The following is a 27,414-nucleotide window of genomic DNA, read 5'->3' as shown; positions in this document are numbered from 1 at the left end:
CCCTGCACACGATGTGTGCGTGCTCGCAGTTTGGGTGTGGGTGCTGCTGTGTCTATCTGAGAGCGTGTGAGAAAGACAGACAGTGTGAGCTCTGTGGAACCCATGGAAGGAAAACAGTGAGACAGTTCTGGTTCATGCTCTTTCTTGCCTTTCCTGTAGGCTTGAGTACATAGGCCTTCAGAGTTCCACGACCTTGGGATCCATTTGGCCAGTTTGAAGCTGGAGCTCCAGCTCCTACCCTGTTGCTTCTGTTGGCTCCTACACCCACCTGGTGGCTGGACCCACAGCCCCAGCACCATTGTGGGAACGCCTTGGGCTAGATTAGGGTGTCACATCAGCCTTACCCTTGACCCACGGAGAACCAGTGCAACTCCTGCAAAAAGACAGCTGCGTTTCAGGGTCTCTGGTCCTAACTGTGTGTTCACAAACAACTTACCTTCAGTCTCCCCTTTCCTCTGTCCTGAAACAAGTGTGCTGATACCCATGCCTATCTTAGGAAGTAACTTTGGGTAAAGTCCTAGAAAAATGATCTGTGGTCTCAGAACTGGAAAGGGAAATCAGAATCACCTAGAAAACTATTCTCCTGGTAGAAGTCTGTGTTAACCCCATTAAGCTGGCTAGGCTTTACTTGAATGCCCCTGGGAATGGAGAACTCACTACTTCTAAAGAGTCCATTCCATTCTGTGCAGCTTTGACTATAAACTACCTCAAAAACAGTTCTTAGGTTTTCGATGTGCCTCCCATAAGTCCACTGTGTTGGTCTTAACCCCGCCCTCTCACGCCCATCAATGTCCAGTCCTGCCAAGCCAAGGACCCAGGGTAAGGCCAAGAATGCCCGATGAAAGCTTACGGGTAGCTTTCCTGGCTGGGCCTGGGGAAGGACCTCAGAAACAGCTCTGGGCTCTGGGGAAAGCTGGGAACCACAGCCTGGAGAGAAGGGTGTGCATACATATGAACAGATGACAAGGAGGGGGAATGGCTCCCTCCACAGCACGAGACCGCTGCCAGGATGAATGAGGACATGTGCAGGGAGCTTGGCACATGCTGGGGGGCTTGACAAGGACGGCTTAGGCTGTTATTCACCCATCCACCCATCCATTCACTCACTCTCCTCCTCTGTGCCAAGCCCAGAGGGCTGAGGGCTGGTGGCCCGAAGATGAAATGGGCACAGCTCCGCCCTCTGGCCCAAGGAGCATCAGGCCAGAGAGGACAGACTCAGCTCTGGCGTGCCCTGGTAACACACATGTCCTCACGCCGGATGCAGCACACGGAGGGGGCTGCAAGTATCTTTGGCTCAGACCCCTGCTCTTGGAGGTGGGGAGCGCACATCCCCTGTTCTTCGGGGACTAGGTACTGGGCCTTCACAGGAGCCCGGCACAAGCCAATATCGCTAGTTTACAGAGGAGAAAACTGAGCCCCAGAGCAGCTAAAGAACTTGTCCAAGGGCTATGGCTATGTCAAGGCTCCTGATGTGGTCACAGATCCGCAGCGTGCCGGTGGGGAACACAGGGAGCACGCAGCCATTAGGCTTGAGCCAGGTAGATGAGCCCACAGGGACCTCTCCCCTCCGGAGCTGCCTCATCCCCACAGAACCCACGCTCCGGGCTGGACACAGGGCAGCTTGGACACACCAGCCCTGACACCAAAATGCCAGGTGACCTTAGATAAAACCTTTATCCTCTCGGGGCCTCTCTCTCCCCTCCTCTAAGAAGAGGGCACTTGAACTGGATCAGGAAAGACAAACAGGTTTCTCTCTAATACTAGCTTCCTGTAGGTGGCTGATACTACCTGGGGCACCACATTGAGAAGGAAAGTGTGTTCATGTTCACTTCGTCACATCCCCCGTTCCTCCCCCAACCCCGCACGCCCGCTTCGGGTGAGGGACTGGTGTGGCACTCTGTGTGCGGGGCCCCACCATGCTTTGATCAGACAATCGCCAGGACCCTCCCCACGCCCTTTGATTTCCCTGGTATTATCGTTACCATGGGCAAGGCTGGGATTCTGGCCTGCTCCAGAATCCAGGTGTTTCCTTTTCCCAGCCAATGGACATCAGCTGGGTAGTGGTTAGAAGAGCACCACACGTGGGGCTCCTCAGAAAGATCTCAAGCACCAAGTTCTCGGAGTTTCTGCAGGATACTGACCACTTACATTGCCTCACTTGCTCTCAAGGTCCTCACCTGTAAAACTGAGTTGCCAGTCTCTGCCCTTTTGGCATCCCTCCACCCCCCTGCTCCTGCTTCTGGTGTCTCCCCAGAATGAGGACAGGGCGGGGCAGGACCAGGACCTACCATCACCATGCCTCTAATCCAGACAGGTCGGTTCTCCTGCTGGGGGTGGACAAAGCCCTCTGAGGGCTAGAACAAGGTCCTGTGGCCACACAAGAGGATAGTAAAGCAGGATAGTTGCAATCCACGGGCTTGTGAATGTGATTTTGGTTGGCTTGCACTGTGTGGTATTTTTTTAATCTGAATTTGCTGCCAACATTTAAAAATAGAGAAGTTGCACATAAAAATCCAGATTTCCGGCTTCTCTTGAAAAACTGGAAGCTTTGACAGCCTGCCTTGAATTGGCCTCAAGTGGCTGGAGCTGTGGAGCAGAGGCGGGCCCTTTGTCCACGGGGTCACGTGGCCTGCCCGATCCCTGCTGGCCCTTGAGTTTTCCTCTCCGATACAAGGTAGGAGCTTAGGCTCTGCAGTCAGGCTGGGCTGGGTTTGTTCAAGTGCGTGGCTCAGTTGCAGTGTGACTATCAGAGAACTCCCTGACTTCTCTGGGTTTCCTTGTTGGGGAAATGGGGATTTCCATGGTACTTCTTCACAGGACGCTGCGAGGCTGCTGAGAGTGAACAGAGGTCAAGCTACATGTCTATCCTGGGTGCACCTGCCGCCGGGCGCAGAGTGAGCACTTGGTAAAGGGCCACCATGGTCTTCACCACCACCGCCTTTTCCTGACAGTATGAGGGACGTCAGAAGAAGCAGCAACCCCTGATGCCCTCCCCAGTCTGGCTCTGGCCCATGGCCGAGGTCCCCCTTGTCTGCTCACACACTGATGGGATAGCGGCCAGGCACATCCCCAAACAGCAGGTCAACAGCCACCCCATGCTCTAGTGCCATCAGCGAGGTCCACATCTCTCTTTGGGCTGCTGGCCACTGGGTTCAAACTCTCTTTCCCTTTGGGCAGAAAACAATTCACAATGTGACCATGGATGAGTTCTTTCTCCCTCCTGCGATCCCGGTTTTACCAACTGCAGGATAAGCATGTGGCCTCTAAGTGTCCTTTGAACTGTGACTTCTTGGGAGTTTTGCAATACGACAGGCAATGAAGGCCAAAGCCGCAAGAGGCAGGAGGGAGTTAGTCAGGATTCTTTGGCTGCAAAAGGAGAAAGCTGTTGCAAGGGGCTTCAAGAAAAAGATATTGTACTTGGCTTTCTGAGATGGCTTATTTCACTCAGAGATGTCCTCAAGGTTCATCCATGTTGTCACATTATGTAGAATGTCCTTTATTAAGGCCAAATAATATTCCACTGTATGTATATATCACATTTTGATTATCCATTTATCTGTTAATGGACATGTAGATTATTTCCACAACCTGTCTATTGTGAGATAGCTAAAACAGTCAAATTCAGAGAATCAAAGAATGGAATGGTGTTGCCAGGGGCTGGGGGGATGGAAAAATTAGGAGTTACAAGTCAATGGACATAAAGTTCCAGTTAAGTGAGATGAATAAGTTCTAGGGATCTGCTATTTCACATTGTACCTACAGTTGACAATACAGTATTATACATTTACAAACTTGTTAGTGTATTGTATTCACTCACGAAGGAGGAAGCCTGAGGATTGTGGGCTGCAGGTAGGGCTTGATCCAAGTGCTCCAGTGATGTTTTTTGGCTCTTTCTCACTCTCATCTGTGAGCTTAGATTCTTCCTGTGTTGGCTTCATCATCATTTCAGGTGCAAGGGATTTTTTTTCTTTGATGGGTATCATGAGCCCTATTAGGTCCAGCTAAGAGTCCCCTACCACCAGAACTCCAAAAACTGGCAGCACCCTTCTGTACCTAGAAGAAACATCCCAGGGATGATGCCAAGTGGCCTTGCTGAAGTTGCGTATCTATCCCTGTGGATGGAAGGATGACTGATTGGTGCTCCTATCAAGGATGTAGAAAAAGCTTTCCTCAAGGCAAAGGAAGTTTGACATTAGAAGAGAGGTGAACAGAAATGAGTTGTGCGATCTACAGTAACTGACCACTGGCCATTCTCGGGGCTTTAGTGGGGACAGAGCCTTTTCAGTGAGAGCGGTGATCTTCCAATCAATAAAGCATTTACACACTTAGCTCCATGCGTGGAGCAAGGCGCCCCAGAATCACGAATGGATGATTCTAGCCCAGACAAGCCCTGAGAAACTACTCCGCACTACCAGACTGTGATAGCAAGGGCCAGGTGTGCCTGTAGGTCCTGCTGTGAACACCAGAAGGGGTGAGGAAGGCTCCCTAGAAAGTGCTTGGTGGCTGAGCAAAGGACAAGGGTGGAGGTGGGAGGCGGGGTGTTAGGACTTCAAATCTGGAGAGAAAAATCTAGAGTAGATGTGAGACATGGAAGGTAGTAGTGGGGATGGAATAAGTGGGGCTGAGGAAACCTGATTTTGAGTGTGGCAAAATACAAAATAAAGAAAAGCATAACACATTAAAAAAGCATAAACAAAAAACCAAAAGCATAACATAAAAAGAACAAAATACAGGCTAATATCTATTTCATCTTGCTAGAGGAGTGGACTTTTAAGCATTAAAGCAGTGGGAAAAATCAAATCAAAAAGAACACATTGGACCTATTTGGCATGTAGAAAAGTAAAGCACAGAGTTCAAAACATAACATTAAAAGGCAAATTGGGGAAAATATTTCTAAAATTAAGGTATATTGTGATAAGACAAATCCATATTTTTTAAGAGATTTTTTATTTATTGGACAGAGATGACAAGTAGGCAGAGAGGCAGGCAGAGAGAGAGGAGGAAGCAGACTCCCTGCTGAGCAGAGAACCCGATGCGGGGCTGGATCCCAGGACCCCGGGATCATGACTTGAGCCACAGGCAGAAGCTTTAACCCACTGAGCCACCCAGATGCCCCAACAAATGCACATTTAAAAAAAAAGAAGATCGGACAGAAAATGAGCAGAGGTCATAAACAATTTCCAAAACGGACACGAAGAGTGGCATAGCCTTCATTCAAAATGAGCCACGAAGACCGCCACCCCCCCCAACCAAACTCCCACTTCCCACTTCCCATCCTCTACCTTTGGGCTGTGAGACTCCAAGCAGAACAGGTTATTGATCCACAGAGGGGCTAGCAAAGGCGAAGACCTGCCTATCAGATGACTGGGCGTGAAATCTACCCCTTGGAGCCCCCACATCTAGCAGTGTCTTTCTCTAAAGCAAATACCGTTTGCAAACTCAACAGCGACTCTGGTAGGACAGAATGTCTGGGGCCTCCACTCATGCGCACTCCAGGCTAAGCAGCTACCCCCCCTCCCCGACCACCCCCAGTGGTCTGCAAGGGGCAGAAGCAGCCTCATCCTGGACTGGATGCCGCTTCCCTTCCTCCCACACCCAGGATCCACCTCCCCCCAGCCTGTGGTCCAGCTGTGTGTAGGCCAGATACTGGACACAAAGGGTCTGGATGGCCACACAAGGAAGCTGTCACGAACCAAGGGGCCGGTGGGGCTGCTTCCCTAAGTAGTCAGACTGGCAGCCTTGGATGCCCAGGTCAGTACCCCAGATTACATAACTGTCCTTATGAAGGTGCGCGTGCCCTCCTGCAGGAGGCTGGAATTCCAGCTCTGGGACACGCTGGCCTGTGCCTCACCTCTCTGAGCCTTGCTTTCCTTGTCCGAACCATGAAGAATAAGGCCTTCCTTGAAGAGCTGGCACTCCGCCCGAATCAGGTAAGGACGACACAGTGCCAGGCAGCTGGGAGGAGGGCCCTGCTACATGCTAGGTCCTCCGAATCGTCAGACGTCCACACAGCCGCGGTGGTGGAAGTGGGGGCAGGAACGGTCCTTGAACAGGTTAGATGAGGACCAACGGGGGCTTCACTTGCCCTCAGCTCTCTGTGAGCCGTAAGACTACCACGGGACAGCAACTTACAGACCCCCAGTGGGACGGGAGAGCGGGGACTTGTGTGGGGATGGGGACCCAATGAGCTGGTATTCTGCCTACATACTGAGCCTTTGGAGAAGTGAGGGGTTATCGGGTAGCAGAGCCCTTGGAAGGCCTCCAGTGCATCCTTCACCTGAGTCATGAATGCAGCCCAGCATGCACACCTGACTCGGACAGCAGTCAGAGCCTTCTGTCACCTGGATTAGTGCTCTAGCTTCCTTCCCTGTCTCCCTGCTTCTGCCCATCCCCCTGTAGTCTGTGTCCAGCGGAGCAGCTTGTGATCCTGTTAAAACAAAAGTCAGACCATGTCATTCTCTGCCTAAAACCCTCTAACGGGTTCCCATCTCACTGAGTGAAATGCAATGTTCTTACAACAGCCCCTAAGCCCTAGACAGTTTGACCTCTTGCAGCTGCCCAGATTTCCCCTCTGACCACTCCCTCCTTTGATCACTGCACCCTCACCATACAGACCCCGGCTGTTCCTGGAACACACCAGGCATGCTCTTGCCCCAGGGCCTTTGCATTCCCTGTTCATTCTGCCTGGAACCCTCTTCCCCCAGATGCCCACAAGACTTCTTGCTCAGCTTCAAAATCTGTGCTCAAATGTCACCCCATTTAAATCGCGATATGTCCTCTTACCCTGCCAGGACTTTCAATGTTCCTTATCCTGCTCTAGTTTTTTCCAGAGCATTTCTTACAACTAACAATCTCTGTAACCTACTTCTTATGCCTGTTGTCTTCCCCTCCCCCCGAATGAACGTAAGCTCACCACCGGGGCAGCACTCAGAAAGTACTGTTTGCATGAAGAAGGAACAGAGCCTACCGCTGCCTCCCTGTAACTTCTCCCGTGGGTCCCAACTCCACGCTCTCAAGGGCGCAGAGACCTCCTCCTTCAAGACAGCTCTCCCAGCCTCTCTGCTCTTGGATGAGGGCTCCACATTTTTCTCCAGCTGCTTCTCATTTGCCAACTCCCTCTCCCCAAAATGTAACCCATCTGTCAGCATCCCTTTAGAAGTGTGAAGTCCAGACTTGGACCAGGGAACAATGTCTGGAGGTGACACAGGAAAAATGGAGAAATCTGGGGAGGGAAGAAGATAGACAAAGATCCAAGAAAGGCAGACCTGTGGAATTTCTTTCGTACAGCCCATCTGATATTGGACTGAGAAGCTCCCTACTTCTACCTTCTTCCCACCAAACATTTTGACTGACAGCCCCCAGGATCCCTGTTTTCCAGAGAAACCTAGTGAGTTGATGCCCGTGAGCACTAGATTGAGGACACAGGACAGAAGGCCTGGCAGGTTGGGGACACACCCCTCCCCCCCAGTAGGGAACAGCTGACACTACTTCTGGCTCCCATTCCCTCTTCCCCCATCTCGGCCAGGAGGCCAGTCCAGGGCAGGAGCCCAGGTTTGGGGGAGAATGCACCAGCAAGGAGACCTTGGATACTCTGGAGGTAGAATGTTCTAGTGAAAACAAAGCCTGCCTGGGCCAGATGTATGGAACTCTGAGGCAAAGAAGTGCCCTGGTCAGCAGGGGACTGAAGAGAAGAGCGGATCCACACTGCCCCCAGTGTGGTGACTCCCAGCTCAGGTGACTGTCCCCACTCTGTTCTGTTTTGGATGTGGAGGATGTGACCATGGGCGGAGACTCGGTGACAGCTTCGCCCAGGCATTCACTCAGCGTCTCTAGCCCCTATTTCAGCAAGGGATGGCATTTTGGTCAAACCAGAGTCTGATTAGTTGGAGAAACCAACATGTCACAGCACCCTGGGCATATTAAATCATATTTACAAGGGGATGACGTGGGGAAAGTAATTATCGATGGTGAGAGGCAGTCCGCAGCGGGATCTCCGCTGCTCAAGTGGTGAGAAATTAGAGGGATGGGCTCAGATCAGCGAGGGCTGCCGTGGGGACAGTGGGAGTGGTTGGAGACTTGCTACCTCTGCTGATTCTGTTAATAGGATAAAGCAGCCTTGCAAATAAGAGCCAGACCTCAGGAGGCCTGCATTTGAGGGGATTTGGAAATCAGGCCAGGTCCTGCCAATATCTTCACTTTTAGATGTGTTAGAACTGGAAGGAGCTTACAGATCAGCAAGGCCACTGGCTCTCCGTTTGCAAGGTTTCTGTCTTCCAGAAATACTGCAAGTATTAAGTAATAATTAATTTGTTTTCACATTTTTTATTCATCAAAGACACATAGAGGACTGCCAGCTGGGACACACAAAAGATGGAGTCGATGTCACTCCGCCCCAAACGAGAGACCTATTGGTTTTTTGTCAGCTCAGTCATGTTATCCTATGCAAATGTAGTTTCTCTTTTGAAAACATTTAAAATAACACAACAGTCCACTTCTAAATACCTGAGGGAGCCTGGAGAATCTACATCAGAAACCCCAAATCCAAGCAAACTCTCTTCCAGAGAACGGAAGGGGCTCGTCCAAAGTCGCACAGCTGGCTGGCACCAGGACCAAGGCTCCATCTGGGAAGTGGGGAGAGAAGGCTGTCAGGGGCCCTGGACACCAAGGGGCTTGGGTTTGACTCTTGTCCTCAGTCCCTCCTAGCTGTGGGGTCCCGACAGAATGAATGAAGTTCTCTGAGCCCATTTTCTTATTCGTAAAATGGGGAAATTAGTAGCACTTACCCCCTATTTTTGTGAGGAGTCAGTAACAGAACACAGCACTTGGGGGTAGCAGGTCTGTGGAGACAGAAGACCAACAGCTTGCTGAACAGAGTCATGTGATCCCTACTTCCATGGGTTGCCCTGACAATGTTAATGGGAGACAAATTCTGTCCCAGTGGAGCTCTAGGTACTAACCTGCAATGCTGTCACTTCAGGGTAGTTTTTCAAAACTAAGTGTGCCGTAGGACCCAGGCCATATCCAGATTCACTGCCTCAGAATCCCTGCAGGGTGGGACTTGGGAATATGCACTTAAAAAAATTATTAGTGAGATATAATTCACATAGCATAAAATTCCCCATGTTAAGTGAGTACTTTCTGTGGTTTTAGTATATTCGTAAGATTGTACAATCATCACCACTAAGTCCAGAACCTTTCCATCACCTCAGTTCCATCACTGTACCCGGTAGCAGTCAACCCCATTCCCCACTCTCCCAGTCCCTGGCAACCAGTAACTGCCCTCCCTGTGGATCTGTCTGTCCCGGACAATCCCTACGAATGGACTCATGTAACATGGGGTCTGTGTCTGCCTTTGTTCCCTCGGCATGATGTTTTCAGGGGTTCATCCACGTTATAGCACGGACCAGGAATTTCTTCCTTTGGAATGTGCACTTCTAACAAGCTCCCCAGGTAGTTGTGATGAGTGGCCTTCAGGAGGAAGAGAATAATTTCTGGTTATTATAAAGCTACAGGGCCTCAATCCTTCCTTCAGGTATGCCTGTCTCGGCGGCCCCACTGGTTAATAGCAGGCAACGCTGGCTGCTTGCCTCCTCCAGAGACTGAAGATGTTGGGCAGGGTCTGCTGGTGCTCAGCAGGGAGAAGTGTGTCTATGGACAGTGGCCTGGCAGCCGAGAAGTGGACAAATTAACTGCAAGAGAGACTCACACAAGGGGATTTAGTCTCAACTCAAAGACTTTAATGTACATTATGCTCTTGACAAAACATCTCCAAGGAAACAAGTGAAACCAAAAGTCTTAACCAGCATGGATTCGCATTCAGAAACCTGGTGTGAGCTGCACCTTGGGAAAGCAGGGACTCTTGTTGGAGTACAGCGGTTTGAGGTCAGGGTGGCAGGAACTGCGTGTGACAGGCACAGCCTCAGGACTCCGAGGGAATGCAAGCATCATTACTCCTGTGGCTGGCAGCTCCACAGCAGGACTGGGAAGACCTAGATTGGCCAGGTCTTCCACAGAGCCCTGAATAAAGGCACAAAAAGAAGCCTCTCCAGAGCAAGAAACTCCCTCTTTGTTGTTCAATCTCCAGGTCACCAGAAAGAGTCATGGTGGCTCTGGTGAGGCACGGAGCCATATGGAAGGGATGCCAAGTCCCACCTTTGGGTCTGAGGCCTCAAAATGGGACAGATGAGAAGGATGTGGCTTCAGCAAAGCTCCTGAGGTCAGGAGCCACAACAGTCTTGGACAACTACCCACTGGGACCTCTGGACAGAAGGAAGAAACTTGGAGAAAGCAAAAACTGACCATTTGTCAGACTCAATCCAACTGTATTCTGGGTTCCCTCTCCCCACTCTGGAGCTCCTGGTGGTCCCATGTCCATGTCTTCTGTGATGCGTTCCCATTCAACAAGGACAGGCAGAAATTCTAGCTCATCTCCCTCTCCCCCTGTTTAACTTTTAAATCACCAACTGATCGCTCAAACCCTGTGTGGTCCAGAGTTTCTTGTTTTCTAACCGTTCTGTCGAATAAACAATCACTTTCCTTAGGCTATTGGCTCACATTCTTCTCCTTTGGAAGAAGTAGGGTGCTGCTGAGGCAGGTCTCTCCGGAGAGCTTCTGTAAGAGCCCATCTGGAATCTGGTCAGGTTAGCCTCGTGGCCAGGCTGACGGGAACCCATGAAGGTGGCTTCGGATGCATACTGCCCCCCTTGGGCACCGAAGAAACTGATTTATTAGTGGAAGAGGGAATTCTGGCTCCATCTCTACAGAATCTGGTGGGGCCACTACCTACCCCCTCAGGTCCCAGAAGGAAGGGGTGAGTGGAGAGGCCAATACTGCAGCTGTAGGGGAAGAGGCCTCCCCTTGCTGACAGCATTCCCAGTTAGCCCGTCTCTACACCCTCAGGGAGCTCCACCACCACCGGGGCGCAGTCCTCTGGCTCTGCCTCAAAGTCCCACCGAAACTTCTTGGTCAGGTGAGCTTGGAACTTTTCCGCTTTCTGCCTCAGGGTGGCATCCACGGCAACACTGCAGGCGGAGGAGAAGAAAACCTACAGAGAACAGAGGATAAGTCACCCTGAGAACATGGAGAGGGCCGAGAAAGCTGTGGAAATTTCCTCGTGGTGTTCAGCCCTCTGGGGCGGGTGGATCAGCTGCTGCTGGCACTGGCCCAGGACACCTGCAGTGCTCCCCCCAAACCAAGGAAGAAGGTCCAAACCCAGCTGAGAGGCTGGGGCAGGACTTGAATGGAAAATCACTATCTTGGGCAGAGATGCCCCATTAAGAGTAAGGCCAGTGGGGCCATCACCCTGGCCCAGTCCCCTGGGGAGCTCTCCTGAGCACCTGGGCAATAACTACACCAGCAGGTGCCAAGAAAGACCTGGAGGGTTTATAAGCCCCTGCATCCCATAAAGTCCCAGGCTCTAGGCCAAGGAGGCTGAAATGCTGCTCTAATCTTCATGGGTCACAGGCTGCCAGTCAGAGGTTTCTATTCCCCTTGGAAGTTATCTTTGACGTTCTTCCTATAAAATTGTGCTAACAGGAGCACCTGGGTGGCTCAGCCGGTTAAACATCCAACTGTCGGTTTTAGCTCAGGTCATGACCTCAGAGTCGTGAGATGGAGCCTCATCAGGCTTCATGCTGGGCAAGTCTGCTTAGGATTCTCTCTCTCCCTCTCTCTCTGGAAGCCCCACCCCCCAACCTGTACACGTGCTCGCTCACTCGCTCTCTCTCAAAAAAAAAGTTGTTGTAACATGTACATAATACAAAACTACCACTTAAACCATCTTTTTACATTGTCATCTTAAAAATTAAATACACATAATATTTACCATTTTAACCATTTTTAAGTGTACAATTCAGCGGCATTAAGTACATTCACAACCATCACCATGATCCATCTTTAGAATTTATCTTTCCCAACTGATACTAGCCACACACACTGATTTCCCATTCCCCCTCTCCCCAGCCCCTGGAAGCCACCCTTCAGCAATGTACAAGGGTTCTATTTCTCCACATCACTGGCAAGCTCTGTTTTTTGTTATTTATTATTATTATTTTTCAGTAAGAGCCATCCTGACGGGTGTGAAGTGGTATTGCACTGTGGTTTTGATCTGCGTTTCCCTGATGATTAGTGATGCTGAACATCTTTTCATGTAGATGTACTGGCCATTTCCGTGTCTTTTTTGGAGAAATGTCTATTTAAGCCCTTTGCCCATTTTTAGTCAGGTTTCTATTGTTGTCGACGTATTGCAGTTCTTTATACATTCTGGGTATTAATCCCTTGTTTTGATGTTCTTTTTGATTCAGTTTCATCTGATATAAATGTTGAGCAGGGGGCAGAGCAGTAATTTTCTCTGCATCAGACACTCCATTCTGGATTTTCCTGGATCCCAATCACTTCTAAGAATAACAGCAAACTCATTACTCCTCATACTATTTTGCTGTTTTCAAATTCAAAGACGTTTCACAGTATCCCAACAGATCTTCACAATGCTCTGGGAATACCTATTTTAGGGAAATGGAGGCTAAGAGAAGTTAAATGACTGGATGAAAACTGACAGGAAAAGAAGGGGCAGTTTTCCCCAAACCACCCCACAGATACAGGAGCGTGAGGGTGGGGGAAGCCCTTTGTTCCCCATCGGTTTCCCACTGTAGCCGGCCTGCAGGTCACCGTGGAAGGATCTGGGCTCTGGTGGCCTTGACCTGACAAAGTTAACAGGTGTACTCTACAGCTGTTTCTCTACTGCCTGTTAGCAGGAGTAAAGCTCATTTCAGTGGTCTTTGTTTGGAGTCATTCTGTTGGAGTGGTAGCAGGGATAGAAGTGATTGGGGGCAGTGGGTGTGCAGAAGCAGAAGTGGGGGGGTTACAGAATTTGGTTTCATTAACTTGGGAATCGACTAAATACAGAAGCGGGCAGCAAAGCCACAATAAAACAGCAGATCAATAACTAATTAGAGGGGCTGTGTGAGCTTGGCGGTGAGAGGGCAGCAGGGAAGCCGGCTGCCTGTCTGCAGGCAGCTAATGGAGCTTGCCCTGGAGAGCTGACTGCAGAGCCCGGCTGAGCTCTGGGGAAGGGCCCCGCATGGGGAGCAGCAGAGAAGCCTTGTTTCAAACAGCGTTAGTTCCAGAGGCCCTGCATACCCCTGGGTCTGTCCCGAGATCCTGGGGAGCCTGCTGGCTGAAGCTGCAAAAGCCTCTTCCTCTCTTCCCCTCCCTCCACAGTAAACTGGACCCTCTCTATACAGCCCCGCCTCTCCAGCCACGTCAAGCAGCTGCCAAACATACTCTGCAGCCTCTTCTGTGCCTCTACACATCCGTGCCTTTTCCTCAGCTTACAACACCTTCCACGCCTGCTTTCACCTTCTTCACCTACTAATTCCTACTAGTGACTCAGGTTCAGCTGAGACATCACCTCCTTCAGCAGGTCTTCCCAGACCGAGGATGGAACAGGTGCTCCCTTATGCTCCTCCAGCGTCCAGGGTTACCAGGAACACAGCTTCCATCTCAGTTAGGTAACAGCCCATTTACTGTCGAGCTCTCCCAAGAGATAAGGAGCGACTCCAAGCAGTGACTCCGGGTCCTACTGCACGCTCACTCCCGACATGGCGTCTGACACAGAGGACCCATGAGGTGTGTAGTGAGCAAAAGAATGAAGAAGACCACAACCACAGACTCCATGAACATCCATTTTTGGTTCACTTTTGCACAAGTCCTTGGCACCAAATAATTGCTCAATAATTATGTGATGGTGCTGGACCAAATAAAGGACTTGTCCTGGGGAGGAGGTGGCCCCTGAATGTCACCAGCTCACAAGCCACTTCCTTGTGAGAGGTCTCTTACAAAAGCCCAAGCCGAAAGGAACTGCTCCAGCCTCTGTTTCCCTAGCCTGGGCCTGAACCCTCCTATGGCATTTCTCACACCGTGCTCACAGTATCTGTGCTCCTTAAGAGTAGAGAATGAGTCCTTTTTATCAACGTGTCCCACACAGCACATCGCCCAGGGCCTGGCACAGAGTTAGGGCCCACAGGAGGCTCACTAAACAGCTAAGAATGAGATGCAGGGACTGCCCTGCATTTGGCAATGGCCAGCAGTGACAGGTCTGAACAGGCTGGGCTCAGACTCATCACTCATCCTTCCCATCCATCTCTCAAACAATGTCTGGGAGTAAAATCAACCAGAGGCAGGTATAACAGAAACCTTCTGTCTGAAAAATAAGGCTTCTAATTTTAAAAGTGCTTTGTCCTTTTCAAAGAACTTATCAATTTAATCTTTACTACAAGCCTGGGTACTATAAACCTGGGAGGTAAGAGGACAGGAAATTACTATTCCCACTGTACAGATGAGAATGGTGATAAATGCAGAGTAAATGACAGATGTTAAGCGAGATCCAGTCCCAGCAGGGAAATCTCAGTCCCTCATCCCTACTGAGACCTTTATGTCTCGACATAGACTTAAAACATTCCTCATATTTTCAGCATTGCCCCGCGGGAAGGCAGGGGACTTGGAGACCAGGTGCTTCTGGAACTGTCCTCTCTGCAGGCCTCCAGGACTCAGGGTATAGCCCAGGCTGACTTTTTTTAAAAAGCAACTTAATTGAGGTCTAATTTACATACAACTAGATTCACCCATTTTTAAGTGTTTGATTTGTTTTGACAAATGTGTACACAAATGCAACCACTCTATGATATAATCAAAACAGATGCTTTTTTCTTTTGGTATTCAGTTTTATGAGTCTGAAGCTCACATACCATCACAGTCAGGATACTGAACAGTCTCATTACTCTGAAAAATTCCCTTGTGCTGCTCGTTACTGGTCAAACCCTCCCCTTACCTAAGCCCCTGGCATCCAGTGATCTATTCTTGTCCTGATAGTTTATAATTTGGTATTTTAAAAACCCATAACTCAGAAAAGGAGATGTCTAGACATTACCTAGTTTTCAAGCAATAATTTTCTTTGATTCTCTTGTTTTTAGATTAACTTTATGGCTTCTTCAGAAAACTTGGTAATGATCTAATTCTTTTACTTGTTAAAGTGAAATCAAGTAAACACTTCTTAACATCACTGAGAAATGAATCATCTTAATATCAGAAGATCAATCCTGGATATTTTAAAAATACTTTTGAAAGAGGACAACAACATTTCACAAACAACTGCATTTCTCTGAAACTAAAAGCATACCCTTTGGGTATTTTTCTTTAAATACAGAAAAAGCTATTAATATTGTTATCATTAAGTCTATATATTCTAAAACTGTAAATTACTTTAGCCAGAAATGTGAAAGCCTTCTTTTAAACCCAAGTTAAATAAATTGAGTTCAGTCAGGTCACCTTGAGAAATCCAAAATATCAAGGTAGGTAGCTGAGTCACTATCTTATCCTATTTTTTTTTGGACAGACAAAAAAGATGAAATTTCCTAATTTTTTCAATTCCCAAATGATTTTTCAACTTAGAATGAAACTAGCCAGAGGTAGAACATTCTATTTCCACTTGCAGAAGAAGAAAGTAGTGTTAAATAAAACTATCATTTCACAATGGTTTCTAGGGGAGTAAAAAGCAACAGGAATCATGTCTTCTAAGGTCAGTTTAAGAATTTGGGATATTTCTCTGGGAGTAATAAATGGGAACCCACCCCACACTTTAGAATCAAAACTCGGCCTTGCCATCCACTAGCTCTGGTGATCTTGGGCAAAATCACGTGACCTCTATGATCCTGTTTCCTCACTGCAAAGTGAGATTATATACTTAGCTCTGAGCACTGTGGTGAGGGCTAAATGAGATAATGCACACAGTAAGTGTGCAAAAGTGACAGCTGACGGCAAAAGGTGTGCGAGTAGGTAGGTGATATTGATCATGCCAGGAGTTTTGGTAAAAACACTATAGACATCACTGTCAGAGCAAGTGTATTCATCAGGAGTTGAGACGGACACTGGATTTAGAATATTGGCAAGAAATAAAGCTGGAAAGCACAGATGGCCTATTGTGACTTAAAGTATTTAAAAAAAAAACAGGTTACCTGACTATATGCCTCAATGCTATGCAATCAGCAGTGAGAATCCTTATTTTCTACATAACTCATTTTCCAACATGCTATTAAATTCAGATTATCCTTTCGTTGGTTTTAAACAAACTATGGTGACTCAAGTTGCTTTTAATAAAAGAAAAAACTGTATCTATTTTTGTAAAACAAATGATTTTTATTCAAGCTAAATCCATGGGATTTATAAGAACCAGTGGCATCTATTCAAAAGGGCCTCTAATGGCAGAGGCCATTACGTGGCTAATTTTATACCAGCTAACGTGGCAGCCTTTTAGTGCTTACACACACAAACACCAGTCCCTCTCCATGGGTAGTAGCCATTTAAGCTCCTAAGTAAGAAAGCCAGCTCTACTTACTTGACTACCTGGGGGCAGAGCAGGAGGCTGGCTGAAGAAGGCTTTTGTGGGCTGATTCATTCACTCACACACACCCTGAGTGACTGCCTCTGTGTGGGGGTCTGGATTCTCACTGCCAAGATGGTACCAACGTTAACTCTCCATTAAAAAAAAAAAAAAAAGCTCTTGTAATATCCTTTTCTACGCTGTGCCTATTGAAATCTGTCATCCTTCCAGTACACGGTTAAACGCCTCCCTTCACAGTCACTCCTGATCCCCTCTTCTCCTCCTCAAATTGCAGCCTCGTCTGAATTAACCAATTCCTTTTCAGTGCTTCTAATGCCCCTTGATCAGTCTGCATCGTTTATACCTGTCACATCCGGGGTATCTATTTACGTTACCACAGGAATTATGTACTCTAGCCATCTAAAAACACCCAATAACACAAAGTGAGAGAAGTGCTAGGCTTCGACCAGGTGTTGAAAATCACCATATGAATAACAAACCAGGCTTTGGGCAAAAGTTCATGGCTTAGTGGGGAAGTCAGGCAGGCAAAGTACACATTTCAGCAGGCACAGTCTGTGTAATATCATAGCGACAAGTCCAAAGTAGGCTAATAATATGGAAAGAAGAGGGTTTGCGAAAGGCTTCAGAGAGAGGGATGCCTTGGGGGCATCTTGTAGGACGAACAAGTTCACACCAGGCAGAGTGAAAATCATGTTCAGTTAAGAAGGCATGAAACAGACAAAGTTTTCAGTTGTGCCAAATGAAAAAGTTCTAGATCTGCTGTGCTTATAGTTACCAATACTGTACTGTACACTTAAAAATGTGTTACGAAGGGGCGCCTGGGTGGCTCAGCAGGTTAAAGCCTCTGCCTTTGGCTCGGATCATGATCCCAGGGTCCTGGGATTGAGCCCCGCATCAGGGTCTCTGCTCCACGGAGAGTCTGCTTCCTCCTCTCTCTCTGCCTGCCTTTCTGCCTACTTGTGATTTCTGTCTGTCAAATAAATAAATAAAATCTTTAAGAAAAAAAAAGTGTTAAGAAGTTAGATCTCATGTGTTTTTTACCAGGATAAAAAAAGGGGTGGGGTTGCCTGGTTGGCCCAGTCAGTTAAGCATCTAACTCTTGGTTTTGGCTCAGGTCGTGGTCTCGGGCTGGTGGAAATGAGCCCTGCACAGCTCTGCTGTCTGAAGTGACTTGGTCAATTCATTTGTTTACTTTCCTACCAAAATATAAGCTGCAAGTCAGGGACTCTGTCTTGTTTACAGCTCTATTTCCAGTCCTGCAACAGGGCCTTGAATATAGCAGATGCTCAGCAAATACCTGCTAAATCAATGAAAAAATCTCTTTTGAAGGCAGGAACCTTAATATACGGACCCCTCAACACTTTCAGGAAAATGCTGTATATAAAGATAGGATGCTCAAAAATACGTGTTGACATTATTTTTTTTAAGGAGCAATGTCCTAGATTTTTCCAAATAATGACATCAAATTTTCGTGATTTAAAGTCCAGACAGAATTCTTCCAACCGTCAGCTCTGTACACCCAACCTAGGCCTCTAGCAATCCAGCTGGGCCCTCACTGCTTCATATATCATTGCTGGCAACACAGTGCAATCAGAGGCAATCAGAGCTCAGCTATTGGTCAGCTCTGCTGACAATGGTCAGGACAGCCAATGACACAGTGTGGCCCTCCTATGTTTTGTGTGACAGCATTAACGCATGTCATTCCCATGAGTCCTTGCCAGAGGCAAATCAGCAAGCTGATGCCCCCTCACACCCCTCATCAGTAACCAGCTCATGTAACCCAGGAACTTGCTGGGGGAGGACAGTGGTATTTCCCCTTCACAGGAAAGGTAAAGGGACTTAATTTCTCTGTTATGTCAAGAACCAATAAAAGAGCAGTTGTATAATTCTTTTTAAGTGGAACACACCAGGCTCAAGCCATCAGCTTGACCAACTTTCCTCATGGTCTGCATAAGGCCCCCAAGTGCCAGGGTTTTAAGTCAGCTGCCTGCTTACAGGGATTCTTCCAACAGTATGTTGTTTGTAGAAAAGCGTTCCATACCTCTGAGATATAAGCCCCTCATGATGTCTCCACTGATGCCAATCAAGAATCCTTACTGGGGGAACACATTATATTCAGTACATAGGAGCATAATCACAAGACTCAGGTCTGGGTTCAAATCCTGCCTCCGCCACTTACCAGCTGTGTGACCTTACATAAATGACTTAACCTTTCCGAGTCTCAATGTTCTCCTCTGTAAATAGGAAATAATCCTCCCTGCCTTGAAGGGTTCCAGAGAGATTAAATAAGGGAACCCTAGTAGCATGATAAACATGATGCTTGCTACCCAATAGGAATTTCCGGAATGTCTGTTCCTTCTCTCACCCTGGGTGGGAGTGACAGGTTAAGGAACAGCCAGCTTCTTAGGACTGGGCCTCATAGTGGCCTCACACATGGGGAGAAAAAAGCAGCTCCCAGAACAGAACGTATGGAAACTGACAGCTTGCGGCTTCTGCCTCTTCCACACTTGAGAAAGTTACAAAATGTGAGTGACAGAGGCTGTCCCAAGAACTTAAAGGATGCTAATCTATTTGCAAAGGGAGGAAATAGCACAGGATGAAGATTGTAAGTTGTTTGAAGCGTCTTCCCTAATTACCACTCATAATGAAAATTTAACTGCCAAGTTAAAAGCAAATTTCACTTTTTCTGTCAGAGAATCTCTGCAGAAACTGGCACGTTTTGTTTGAACAGGAAATCAAAGTTACTTTAATGCTTAAATGAGATCTAAGGAGCTGCAGATGTTTCCCTGGAAATAACAAGCTTCAAAACTCTGTCCTACTGGGTTATACCAACTTACGGCTACAGGGAGAAAGAAAAAGTGTTTTGAGCTGAGTAACTCACAGAGGTAGAGGTTAGTCGAATGCCAAGTACCCCACTGTGTGGCATTCTCAGAACAAGGCAGGGAGACAGTGGTACAGAGAGAGGGTCTCTGGCATCACGGAACTTACAACTGAAGAGAAGAGAGAGCCAGGAAACGGCAACAAAAAAGTAACCCTCCCAAAGGGGCTTTCACACTTTCTCACCTTAGTTCTGACCCACATGGGTGTCAGCCAGAAGATGGCTCACCTGTAAGGTGCTGGTGAGGAAGTTGTTCTGGGAGACGATGTCCACGAAGAAGTCGGCCGGGATCTCGCCGAGCTGGTGGTAGAGGATGGAGATGAGGTTGATGTAGAGGGTGTGGTGCCTCACCATGGCTTCTTCGGAGCGACACAGGAGATTCAGGAGTCGCTTCCAGTGCTCAAATGCCTCATATACATTCCCCAGGAGGAAGCATACAAAGGCAAACTGGAGTTCACCTGGGAGGCACAGAGAGGAGAATGGTCCTGAGAGAGTGGAGTGCCTGATCTGCTGACCCCAGCAGTGGTGGCCTCCTGCACAGCTCTCCTGCAAGGGGGGGCAGGGGGAACGGTTTGCCCTGAGCACACACTCAGTTCAAGTTTGCTCAACTGCTCTAAATTCAAGCCACAAAAAAACCAAACCATGGTTTTATAGAATCAGACTGTAAGAGATCTACCAGTATTTGCCTGGCACTTAGAAACTTTATAAAACGTGTCCATGGCTATTATGCCAGGCAGATCCTAAACTGGACTGCTGATTGGTATTAGGAGAGTTTGTTGAAGATAAAGCTGCGCAAGCCTCCCCCACAGAGATCCTGGCTGAGGACAGATGGACAGAGCCTCAGTGTCTGTAGCTCTAAAAAGCTTCCTGGGTGATTCTGATGTAGACGGTCTGCTCCAGGGCCAGGGAATGCTGCACTACACCATGTAATCCCCAGCCCAACTCCACAAGGTGTTTGGGTTGGTGATACCTGTCTCATTTTACAGATAAAGTCAAGGGACTTACCCAAGGTCATACACTGAATGCTCGGCAATGAGAATAATGGAAGATAAAACAGAATTCCTACCAGGTGAGAACAGTTCCAGAGCTTCCCAGAAGAGGAAAATTTGTGAGTACTTCTTCGAGGCTTAGCCCTCAAGCCCAGATCACTTGCATTTGTTTAACCACAGTGCTCTGTGATTTAATCTCTATGAACAGCTTGGTGGCTAATAGCATGAACTCTGGAACCAAACTACCTAAGTTCAAATCTGGACCCCACTCTTCACAGATGTGTGACCTTGGGCGAGTTACTCAATCTGTTTATACCTCAATTTCCTTATTTGAGGACTGTGGGGGAAGATTAAATAAATCAATATAGTTCATATAAAGCATTTAAAATAATACCTGGCACAAAGGAGCGCTCAGGAAATATTAATTATTATTCCCACGTTTCCACCAGATGCCTATCTGAAACAGAGACCCCACAATCCAGAAGCCACTGTCCTTGGGCAAGCAACTGGGTCTCTGGTTGCCAAGATATACTGCTGTTGATTAGAGACATCCTCTCTGACTTCAAATTTAATGAGGGGCTCTTACACGTGGGCCATGAAAAGAACAGATGCACTCAACACCACGTACCTCTTTAAATGCAGGCTGTTTGATCTCTGTCACCTCCAGAGACATGAAAAACTAGTTCTCTATTCCTAGGCTTGTGGAACTAAGTTTGTCTAGCTACCTGGTCCAGATATATTGGATGTTTGACTGACATTTTCAAAATATTGTCAAATTTGGGGCGCCTGGATGGCTTAGTGGGTTAAGCCTCTGCCTCCGGTTCAGGTCATGATCTCAGGGTCCCGGGATCGAGCCCCACATCTGGCTCTCTGCTTAGCAGGGAGCCTTCTTCACCCCCTCTCTCTCTGCCTGCCTCTCTGCCTACTTGTGATCTCTGTCAAATACATAAATAAACTCTTAAAAAAAAAAGATATTGTCAAATTTTCTTTCTATGATAGAGATTAATGATTTGCTTCTACATTTGGCTTTACCTGGTTAGTTTATGAAAATAGGAACTTATTCTCTGAAATTAGGGCATTTACTTAAAACTCATGCATTTCTGGCCTAGTCTGAAATTAAGTTAGGAGATCAGAAGTAATTTCAAAGAGCTGTCAGGAAGATAAAAAGTTATCCCTGCAACAGACCTTTCACAAGATTACTTTGAAGAACTAAAATGTTTAGGAGGTAGAAAACAGGACTTTCGTTCATTTTTAAGCCAGAATTTCCTAAGTGTTACTTACTAAATGATAATACTGTGTAATGCATTAAGATGCACCCATTAAAATGTGCCCTTTTATCAGAGAGCCAATGATATTAATGGCCCTATATTCAAATTTCTCACTGATCTTCCAACAGAAAAATATGCAAATACCTGGACAATTTGTAAAAGAAAAAATGTAAATAGTTGTTAAAGATGTGATGAATGTCTGCTGTCACTAGAATCAAAGAAATATAAATTGAAACGATATCATTCTCCAACCATCTCCAACCATCATTCTCCAACCATCACCAAAGAGGCCTTTGCTAAATCGCCATTTCAGAGATGATGGGCAACAGCCACACCCCAGTTCTGATCCAACAATTTCAACCCTAAATGTACGTATAAGTACACACAAGGATGTTCATTAGACGACATGACAGGGAAAATAGGGACAACTTAAAGGCCCACCAACAGAGGGCTGGTTCATTCACGATGGCACATAAGTAGCCACTATAGAGAAGGGGCTGTTTCAGCAACACAGAAACATGTTTATGTTAAAGCAGATTACAAAATAGTATACTGCAATCTTGTTTTTGTAAAAAAATCATTTATAGGGGCACCTGGGTGGCTCAGTTGGTTAAGCGACTGCTCAGGTCATGATCCTGGAGTCCCAGGATTGGGTCCCACATCGGGCTCCCTGCTCAGTGGGTAGTCTGCTTCTCCCTCTCACCCTCTCCCTTCCCATGCTCTCTCTCTCAAGTAAATAAATCTTAAAAAAAATTATAAAAAAATCATTTATACACACAAACACATATAATTGAGGGAAAAAAGAGACACGGGAAATACACAGAGAACAGACTGCAATGAAATGCTGCACAGGGGTACATAACACATGAAACAGACAAAAAGGAAATATACCCAAGGGTACAAAATTTGGTTATTTCTAGGTGGTGGGAGTTGGGAATGCATTTTTGTTTTGCTTCTATGATGACCATATAGTACTTTTGCAATAAGGGAGAAAAATAACAATAAAAGCAAAAATAATTTTTAAAAAATCACGATCCTGGTCTAAGCCAGTGGAGAGACCAACACTGAGAGAATCAGGAGCAAACTGAGGAGGCAGATGGGAGACGGGGAACCAGGAGCCCTGGGCTCTGGTCTCATTTGGACCACATAGTTGGCCAAATCCTTTCCCTCTGTGAACCTCAATCTGTAAAATGAGGGGCTGGGCCACATAAGTGGTTCCCAAACACAGAACTGGCAGCATCAGGTTCACCTATGGTGTTTGTTTATTATATAGACAGATAGTGCTGGGGCCCCACTCCAGCTCTCTGACTCAGTCCCAGGGGGAATGGGCAATGCTTCCTTGCCAAGTTTAGGAGCCGCTGGACTAGAAAACCGGAGATGTACCCCCTAATATACACCCATCTCCTGGCCCACTCCCAAAGAATCCTGTTCCTCCTCACCAAGCACATCCTGAGGGCTTCCAGGGAACTGCTTGCTGAGTACCGTCTCCAGGGCATAGCTCAGGTCCATGCTGTGCCTGGTTATCTCTGCTGGCGTGGCACCTGCTGGGAACATCTGTGTGGGCAACTCTGAGAAGCGGATCTCTGTCCCAGCTCTGGGCTTCATCTCTGGCAGCCGGGCCAGGCCCTCCTGGTAGCTTTTGCACTCAGTGCCACAGCGAGGTAGATTCTGTTCCACGCGGTCCTTGGTGTGCTTCATGGACAGCACAGGAAGCACCTCTGAGAAAGCACAGATCTGTCGGCTCTCGGGCTGCAGCTTCTCCATTGTGGCCTCGCTGATAAAATTGGTGAGTGAGATCCACTTCTTAAGTGTGCTGTATGGGTAAGGGCCCAGGAATTGGTCCAGCTCCTGGAGGTTGGCCCTCATGGCCTCCACCTCAGCCTCTGGGGCTGGAGATAGGTCTACCTCTTCTCGGATCGCATTCCAGCGCAGGACCATCAGCCCCCGCTGCTGCAGGCTAAGGAAGAAGCCCATACGAGGCCCCACCTCCCTCGGATTGGCCTTGTCCACAGAGCTATAGTGGAGGAAATGGATGCCTGGTGGGATCATCTTCACGCCCCGGAACTTGGGCCCCACCTCCCAGGAGTTGTAGTCAATGCCAAACTCTGTCCCCTTGGGCATATTCAAGATGACCACAGTGGCCCCTTCAAAGAACAGGCGCTTGGCAAGCTCAGGATCCATTTGCATGGCAGCCATGGCGCCAGTGCTAAGTGACCAAAAAGAGAACCTCTCTTGTCTTCCAAACAACTGAAAAAGAAAGAAATCAGAATTAACTGGAACTTGAGGAAAGATGCTTCATTTGCTGAGGGTTCTGCATGTGCCAGATTGAATCAGACCCTGACATAATTATCTCCCTTAATCCTCGCCACAACCGTGGATCAATTTTACTGAAGAGGAAAAGAGGACTCAGGGTGAAGAGGATTTTGTGTTTTGGTTTATTGAGAAAGAACACGCACTGCATAGCTGGAAAGACACTGAGGATAAACGATGTGCTCCAGGTCATACAAGGTCACACAAATTAGAACCTGGGTACCCTGTCCTCCAGGCCAGTGTTCTTCTCACTGCCCACTCAAGATCTGCTCTCAGGATCTCTCTCCCACAACAAGATGAAGGTGGGGAAAGCCTGGGTGGTCTATTAGAAACTATGACTGTGCCTAAACTGCCTCATACTGTAACTCTGCCTAAACCCTATCACTGAAGAGTCCCAAGGAGCTAAGAAGGATGATTAAATCCAGCATATACCCAGTTTCCCATAAGCCTTAAGGAAGGCCCAGACATGGACAGAAGGTGGAAAGTGGGTGCTCTGCATCTGAAGTGGGTGTTCATTCACAAAATGTTTGGAAGTGGAAAGCTTTTCAACCACAAACCTCCTCTTCATCTTCTATGCATAAAAAACCCCTAAAGTCCAGGGAGTGAAGCAACTTCCCAAAGGGCCCACAGTCAGTGGCAACTCTGGACACCTTGCCCAGAAGAGATTCAGGTGGGATGGCTGGCCTAGGATCAGTATTTAGAAGAGAAAGAGCAAGAACACTTATTTTACCCACCTCTGAACTATCCACGGGGACATACTGACATAACGTGTAGGCAGGCAGACACTGCCTGGGTGGTATTTATAGGAATGGTTCCAACATGAACTAATTTAATAAAAACAATTATCTAACCTTCTAGTCCCAAGACGCTTACCTATTCAATTTAACAAATAATCACTGAGGGGCGCCTGGGTGGCTCAGTGGGTTAAAGCCTCTGCCTTCAGCTCAGGTCATGATCCCAGGATGCTGGGATCAAGCCTCGAATCGGGCTCTCTGCTCTGCAGGGAGCCTGCTTCCTCCTCTCTCTCTGCCTGCCTCTCTGCCTGCTTGTGATCTGTCGAATAAATAAATAAAATCTTAAAAAAAAAAGAAAAAACCCAAATAATCACTGAGCGCCCACACTGGGCCAGATCTTTGCCTGAAACAATGATCTATGAAACATCCACAGGGTAGGACAGTCACTACTGACTCTAGGGACTTCCAACCCAGCCAGATGCACAAACAAGACCCCCAAATTTCACAAACAGAAGAACCAGCTGCCTGTTTAATTCTTCTTACTCTTTTCTATGTTAAGCAAACAGAACAAAATAAAGCAGTGAGAAAAGGAAGGCCGACCTGTTTCCAAAAATGGTAGAGGCAATGTTTTATCATCTTAACCCCAAATCACAGTAAATGACTTTTACTCTAAATTGGCATTTTTTTTTCAAACTGCAAGTCAAAACTCATTAATGGGTTAAGAAATCAATTTAGAGAGTCTCAACCAGCATTAAATTTTTTTTAATGGAAACAATAAAATTTAAAAAAGAAAAAGAGCGCATCATGAGTAATAAAGATAATAACTGTCTTCTGAAGTTTTATGTGTCTGTATGGATTCTTGGTCACGAGGTAAAATGTATTTGTTATTGTAGGTCACAGTCAAAAAAGCCTGAAAGCCGCTGCTCTAAATAATTTGCATCATCATCATCTTATTCCCAGCCCTGAATTCAGAAGGTACTTAATAAGTACTTGCTAAATGAGGAGCTACTACATTTAGAATAATTGTTCATCAATTAGCCATTTTCCCTTGTGGTACCCACGCTCCTTCCTCCTTGATAATGACATTCTTTTATTCTAATTACACCAGTGGTAATTCTCTTCCCTGTATCTTCAGCAGCTGGCACATGGCCTGGCACAGAGAATATGCCCTGGAATGCACAAAGTCCCATCCGTCCATCTGCTTCTCGCCGTCACCTCCTTACTCCAAGTTAGCCGTTCTCCATCCAACAGCCAGAGTGAACTTTTCAAGGGCCCAACCTAAGCATGTCACCAGCTCACACTTAATTCCATGTGAGTGGCTTTTCTTATGGCTCCTGGAAAACCAGAATTTTTACCATAACCTACAAGACCTACAAGGCCTGGGCTGCCTGGCCCCTCCCAACTCCTTCAGTTGGTTTCATACCATGCACCCTGCAGAGTTCTCTGTTCCCGCCACACTGGCTGGAGACTTCTTGGGTTAAAAAAACAAAACAAACAAACAAACAAAAAACTATTCCCTCTCCTCTTCCTCAAATCATTTTTTCTGATCTCAGCTCCATATTCACTTCCTCACTAAAGCTTGCTTGACCCGGGGTTAGGTCAGGTATCCCGTGAGACACTCCCCGGCACCCTGGACCTTCCATTTCACTGATCAGGCTGCAGTTCTGCATTTATGTTTAGCAGAGGGCTGTCAGCTCCGTGAGACTTGAGTCTTTTTGTTCCTCCAGCCCAAACCAGCCCCTCGACAGGCATTTATTTAATAAAAACATGATATCCATTTTGTAGATGAGAAACAAACGGTCGGTTCGGGCCAATTACCTTACCCGAAATTAGAGTCGAACAGAACCATAACAGGCGCGGCCAGGGTCTCCGGCCCCCAAGGTCCCAAGTTCGGGAAACAGCTAAGTTACCCCGGGTGCCCCAGGAAGTACTGGCGACGGGGGCTCTGGTGACGGCTTCTCAGGGAGAAAGGCCTGCAGAGCCACCAGGGTCCCAGCACCCGCCCACAGAGGGAGACGCGCGCGTCCTGCCGAGGCGCCCCACTTCAGGGCACTCTGCGATCCCGAACCGGGAACAGGGTGGCTGGGCCACACGGACAACAAAAGCAGAAAAGTTCAAACAGGCCAGGCGGCCGCACTCACCAGCTTCGGATTCTCCCCACTGCCGAGCACCGCAGGAACGCACCGGAAGTTCTCGCGGTTTGGCTCGGGACGGGAGCGACGGGGAAAGCGGTCCGGCAGAGCTCCTGGTCTGGGGAGGAACGGTCCGCGCCTGCAGGTTCCGCCCCATTAAATGTTGCCTTTTGCTACTTTAGGTTACACGTCTCCTGACCGTGGATAACAACCTTCACCAAACTATGTATATCCTGCTCCAGAAACACACCCGCCAGCCCTAGTCCTTTGGTTATAATCAGTCATGGTCGGGAAGCTGGGGTCATGATCATGGCTGTCTAGTAGCCACATCAGATGCTCAGTAATGGTCCCTGTCAGCCAGTTTCTACCTGAGTATCACCACTGGCCCATGATCATTCAGTCGCTGTCCAACCACACTCAGTCCTAAAGGAGATTGTCAGAAACCCAGCCCGCAGGGCGGAAAAGCGGTAAAGTCGTCCCAGCAGCAATAGCCACTACATGGGTCCCTCTGGCCATAATCACCAGTGTCCTCAGGTGGTGCAGGCTAAAAACATGCCTGAAGGGAGGGAATTTCTTGTCTGGTTCTCTTTTGTTTCCCAGGAACCTAGCCTGAAGCCAGACACCAGGGTTCAGCTGGGTGTGTGTATCTATCACAAGTTTAATTAATGACTGTATTAATAAATGATTTCTGTTTGAGGGCTTTGCGC

General features: G+C 47.6%; 1 protein-coding gene across 2 annotated transcripts; it reads right to left on the bottom strand.

Annotated features, from left to right (window-relative positions):
* Nucleotides 1-9,722: 9,722 nt before the first annotated feature.
* Nucleotides 9,723-26,816, bottom strand: AAR2 (AAR2 splicing factor). 2 transcript variants are annotated; one of them, XM_059406936.1, is made up of 4 exons: nucleotides 26,717-26,816; nucleotides 22,971-23,778; nucleotides 19,503-19,732; nucleotides 9,723-11,044 (listed from the first exon to the last, which is right to left on the bottom strand). In XM_059406936.1, the coding sequence occupies exons 2-4, from the start codon at nucleotides 23,725-23,727 to the stop codon at nucleotides 10,877-10,879; spliced, it is 1,155 nt and encodes a 384-aa protein (XP_059262919.1). In that variant the 5' UTR covers nucleotides 23,728-23,778; nucleotides 26,717-26,816; the 3' UTR covers nucleotides 9,723-10,876. The 2 variants fall into 2 exon arrangements, with proteins under 2 accessions (XP_059262919.1, XP_059262920.1); XM_059406937.1 differs by lacking the exon at nucleotides 26,717-26,816 and adding an exon at nucleotides 26,399-26,528.
* Nucleotides 26,817-27,414: the final 598 nt, after the last annotated feature.

This window comes from Mustela nigripes, chromosome 7 (assembly GCF_022355385.1).
Source record: "Mustela nigripes isolate SB6536 chromosome 7, MUSNIG.SB6536, whole genome shotgun sequence".
Lineage (NCBI taxonomy): Eukaryota > Metazoa > Chordata > Mammalia > Carnivora > Mustelidae > Mustela > Mustela nigripes.
This window is presented reverse-complemented; position numbering and strand designations above follow the sequence as displayed.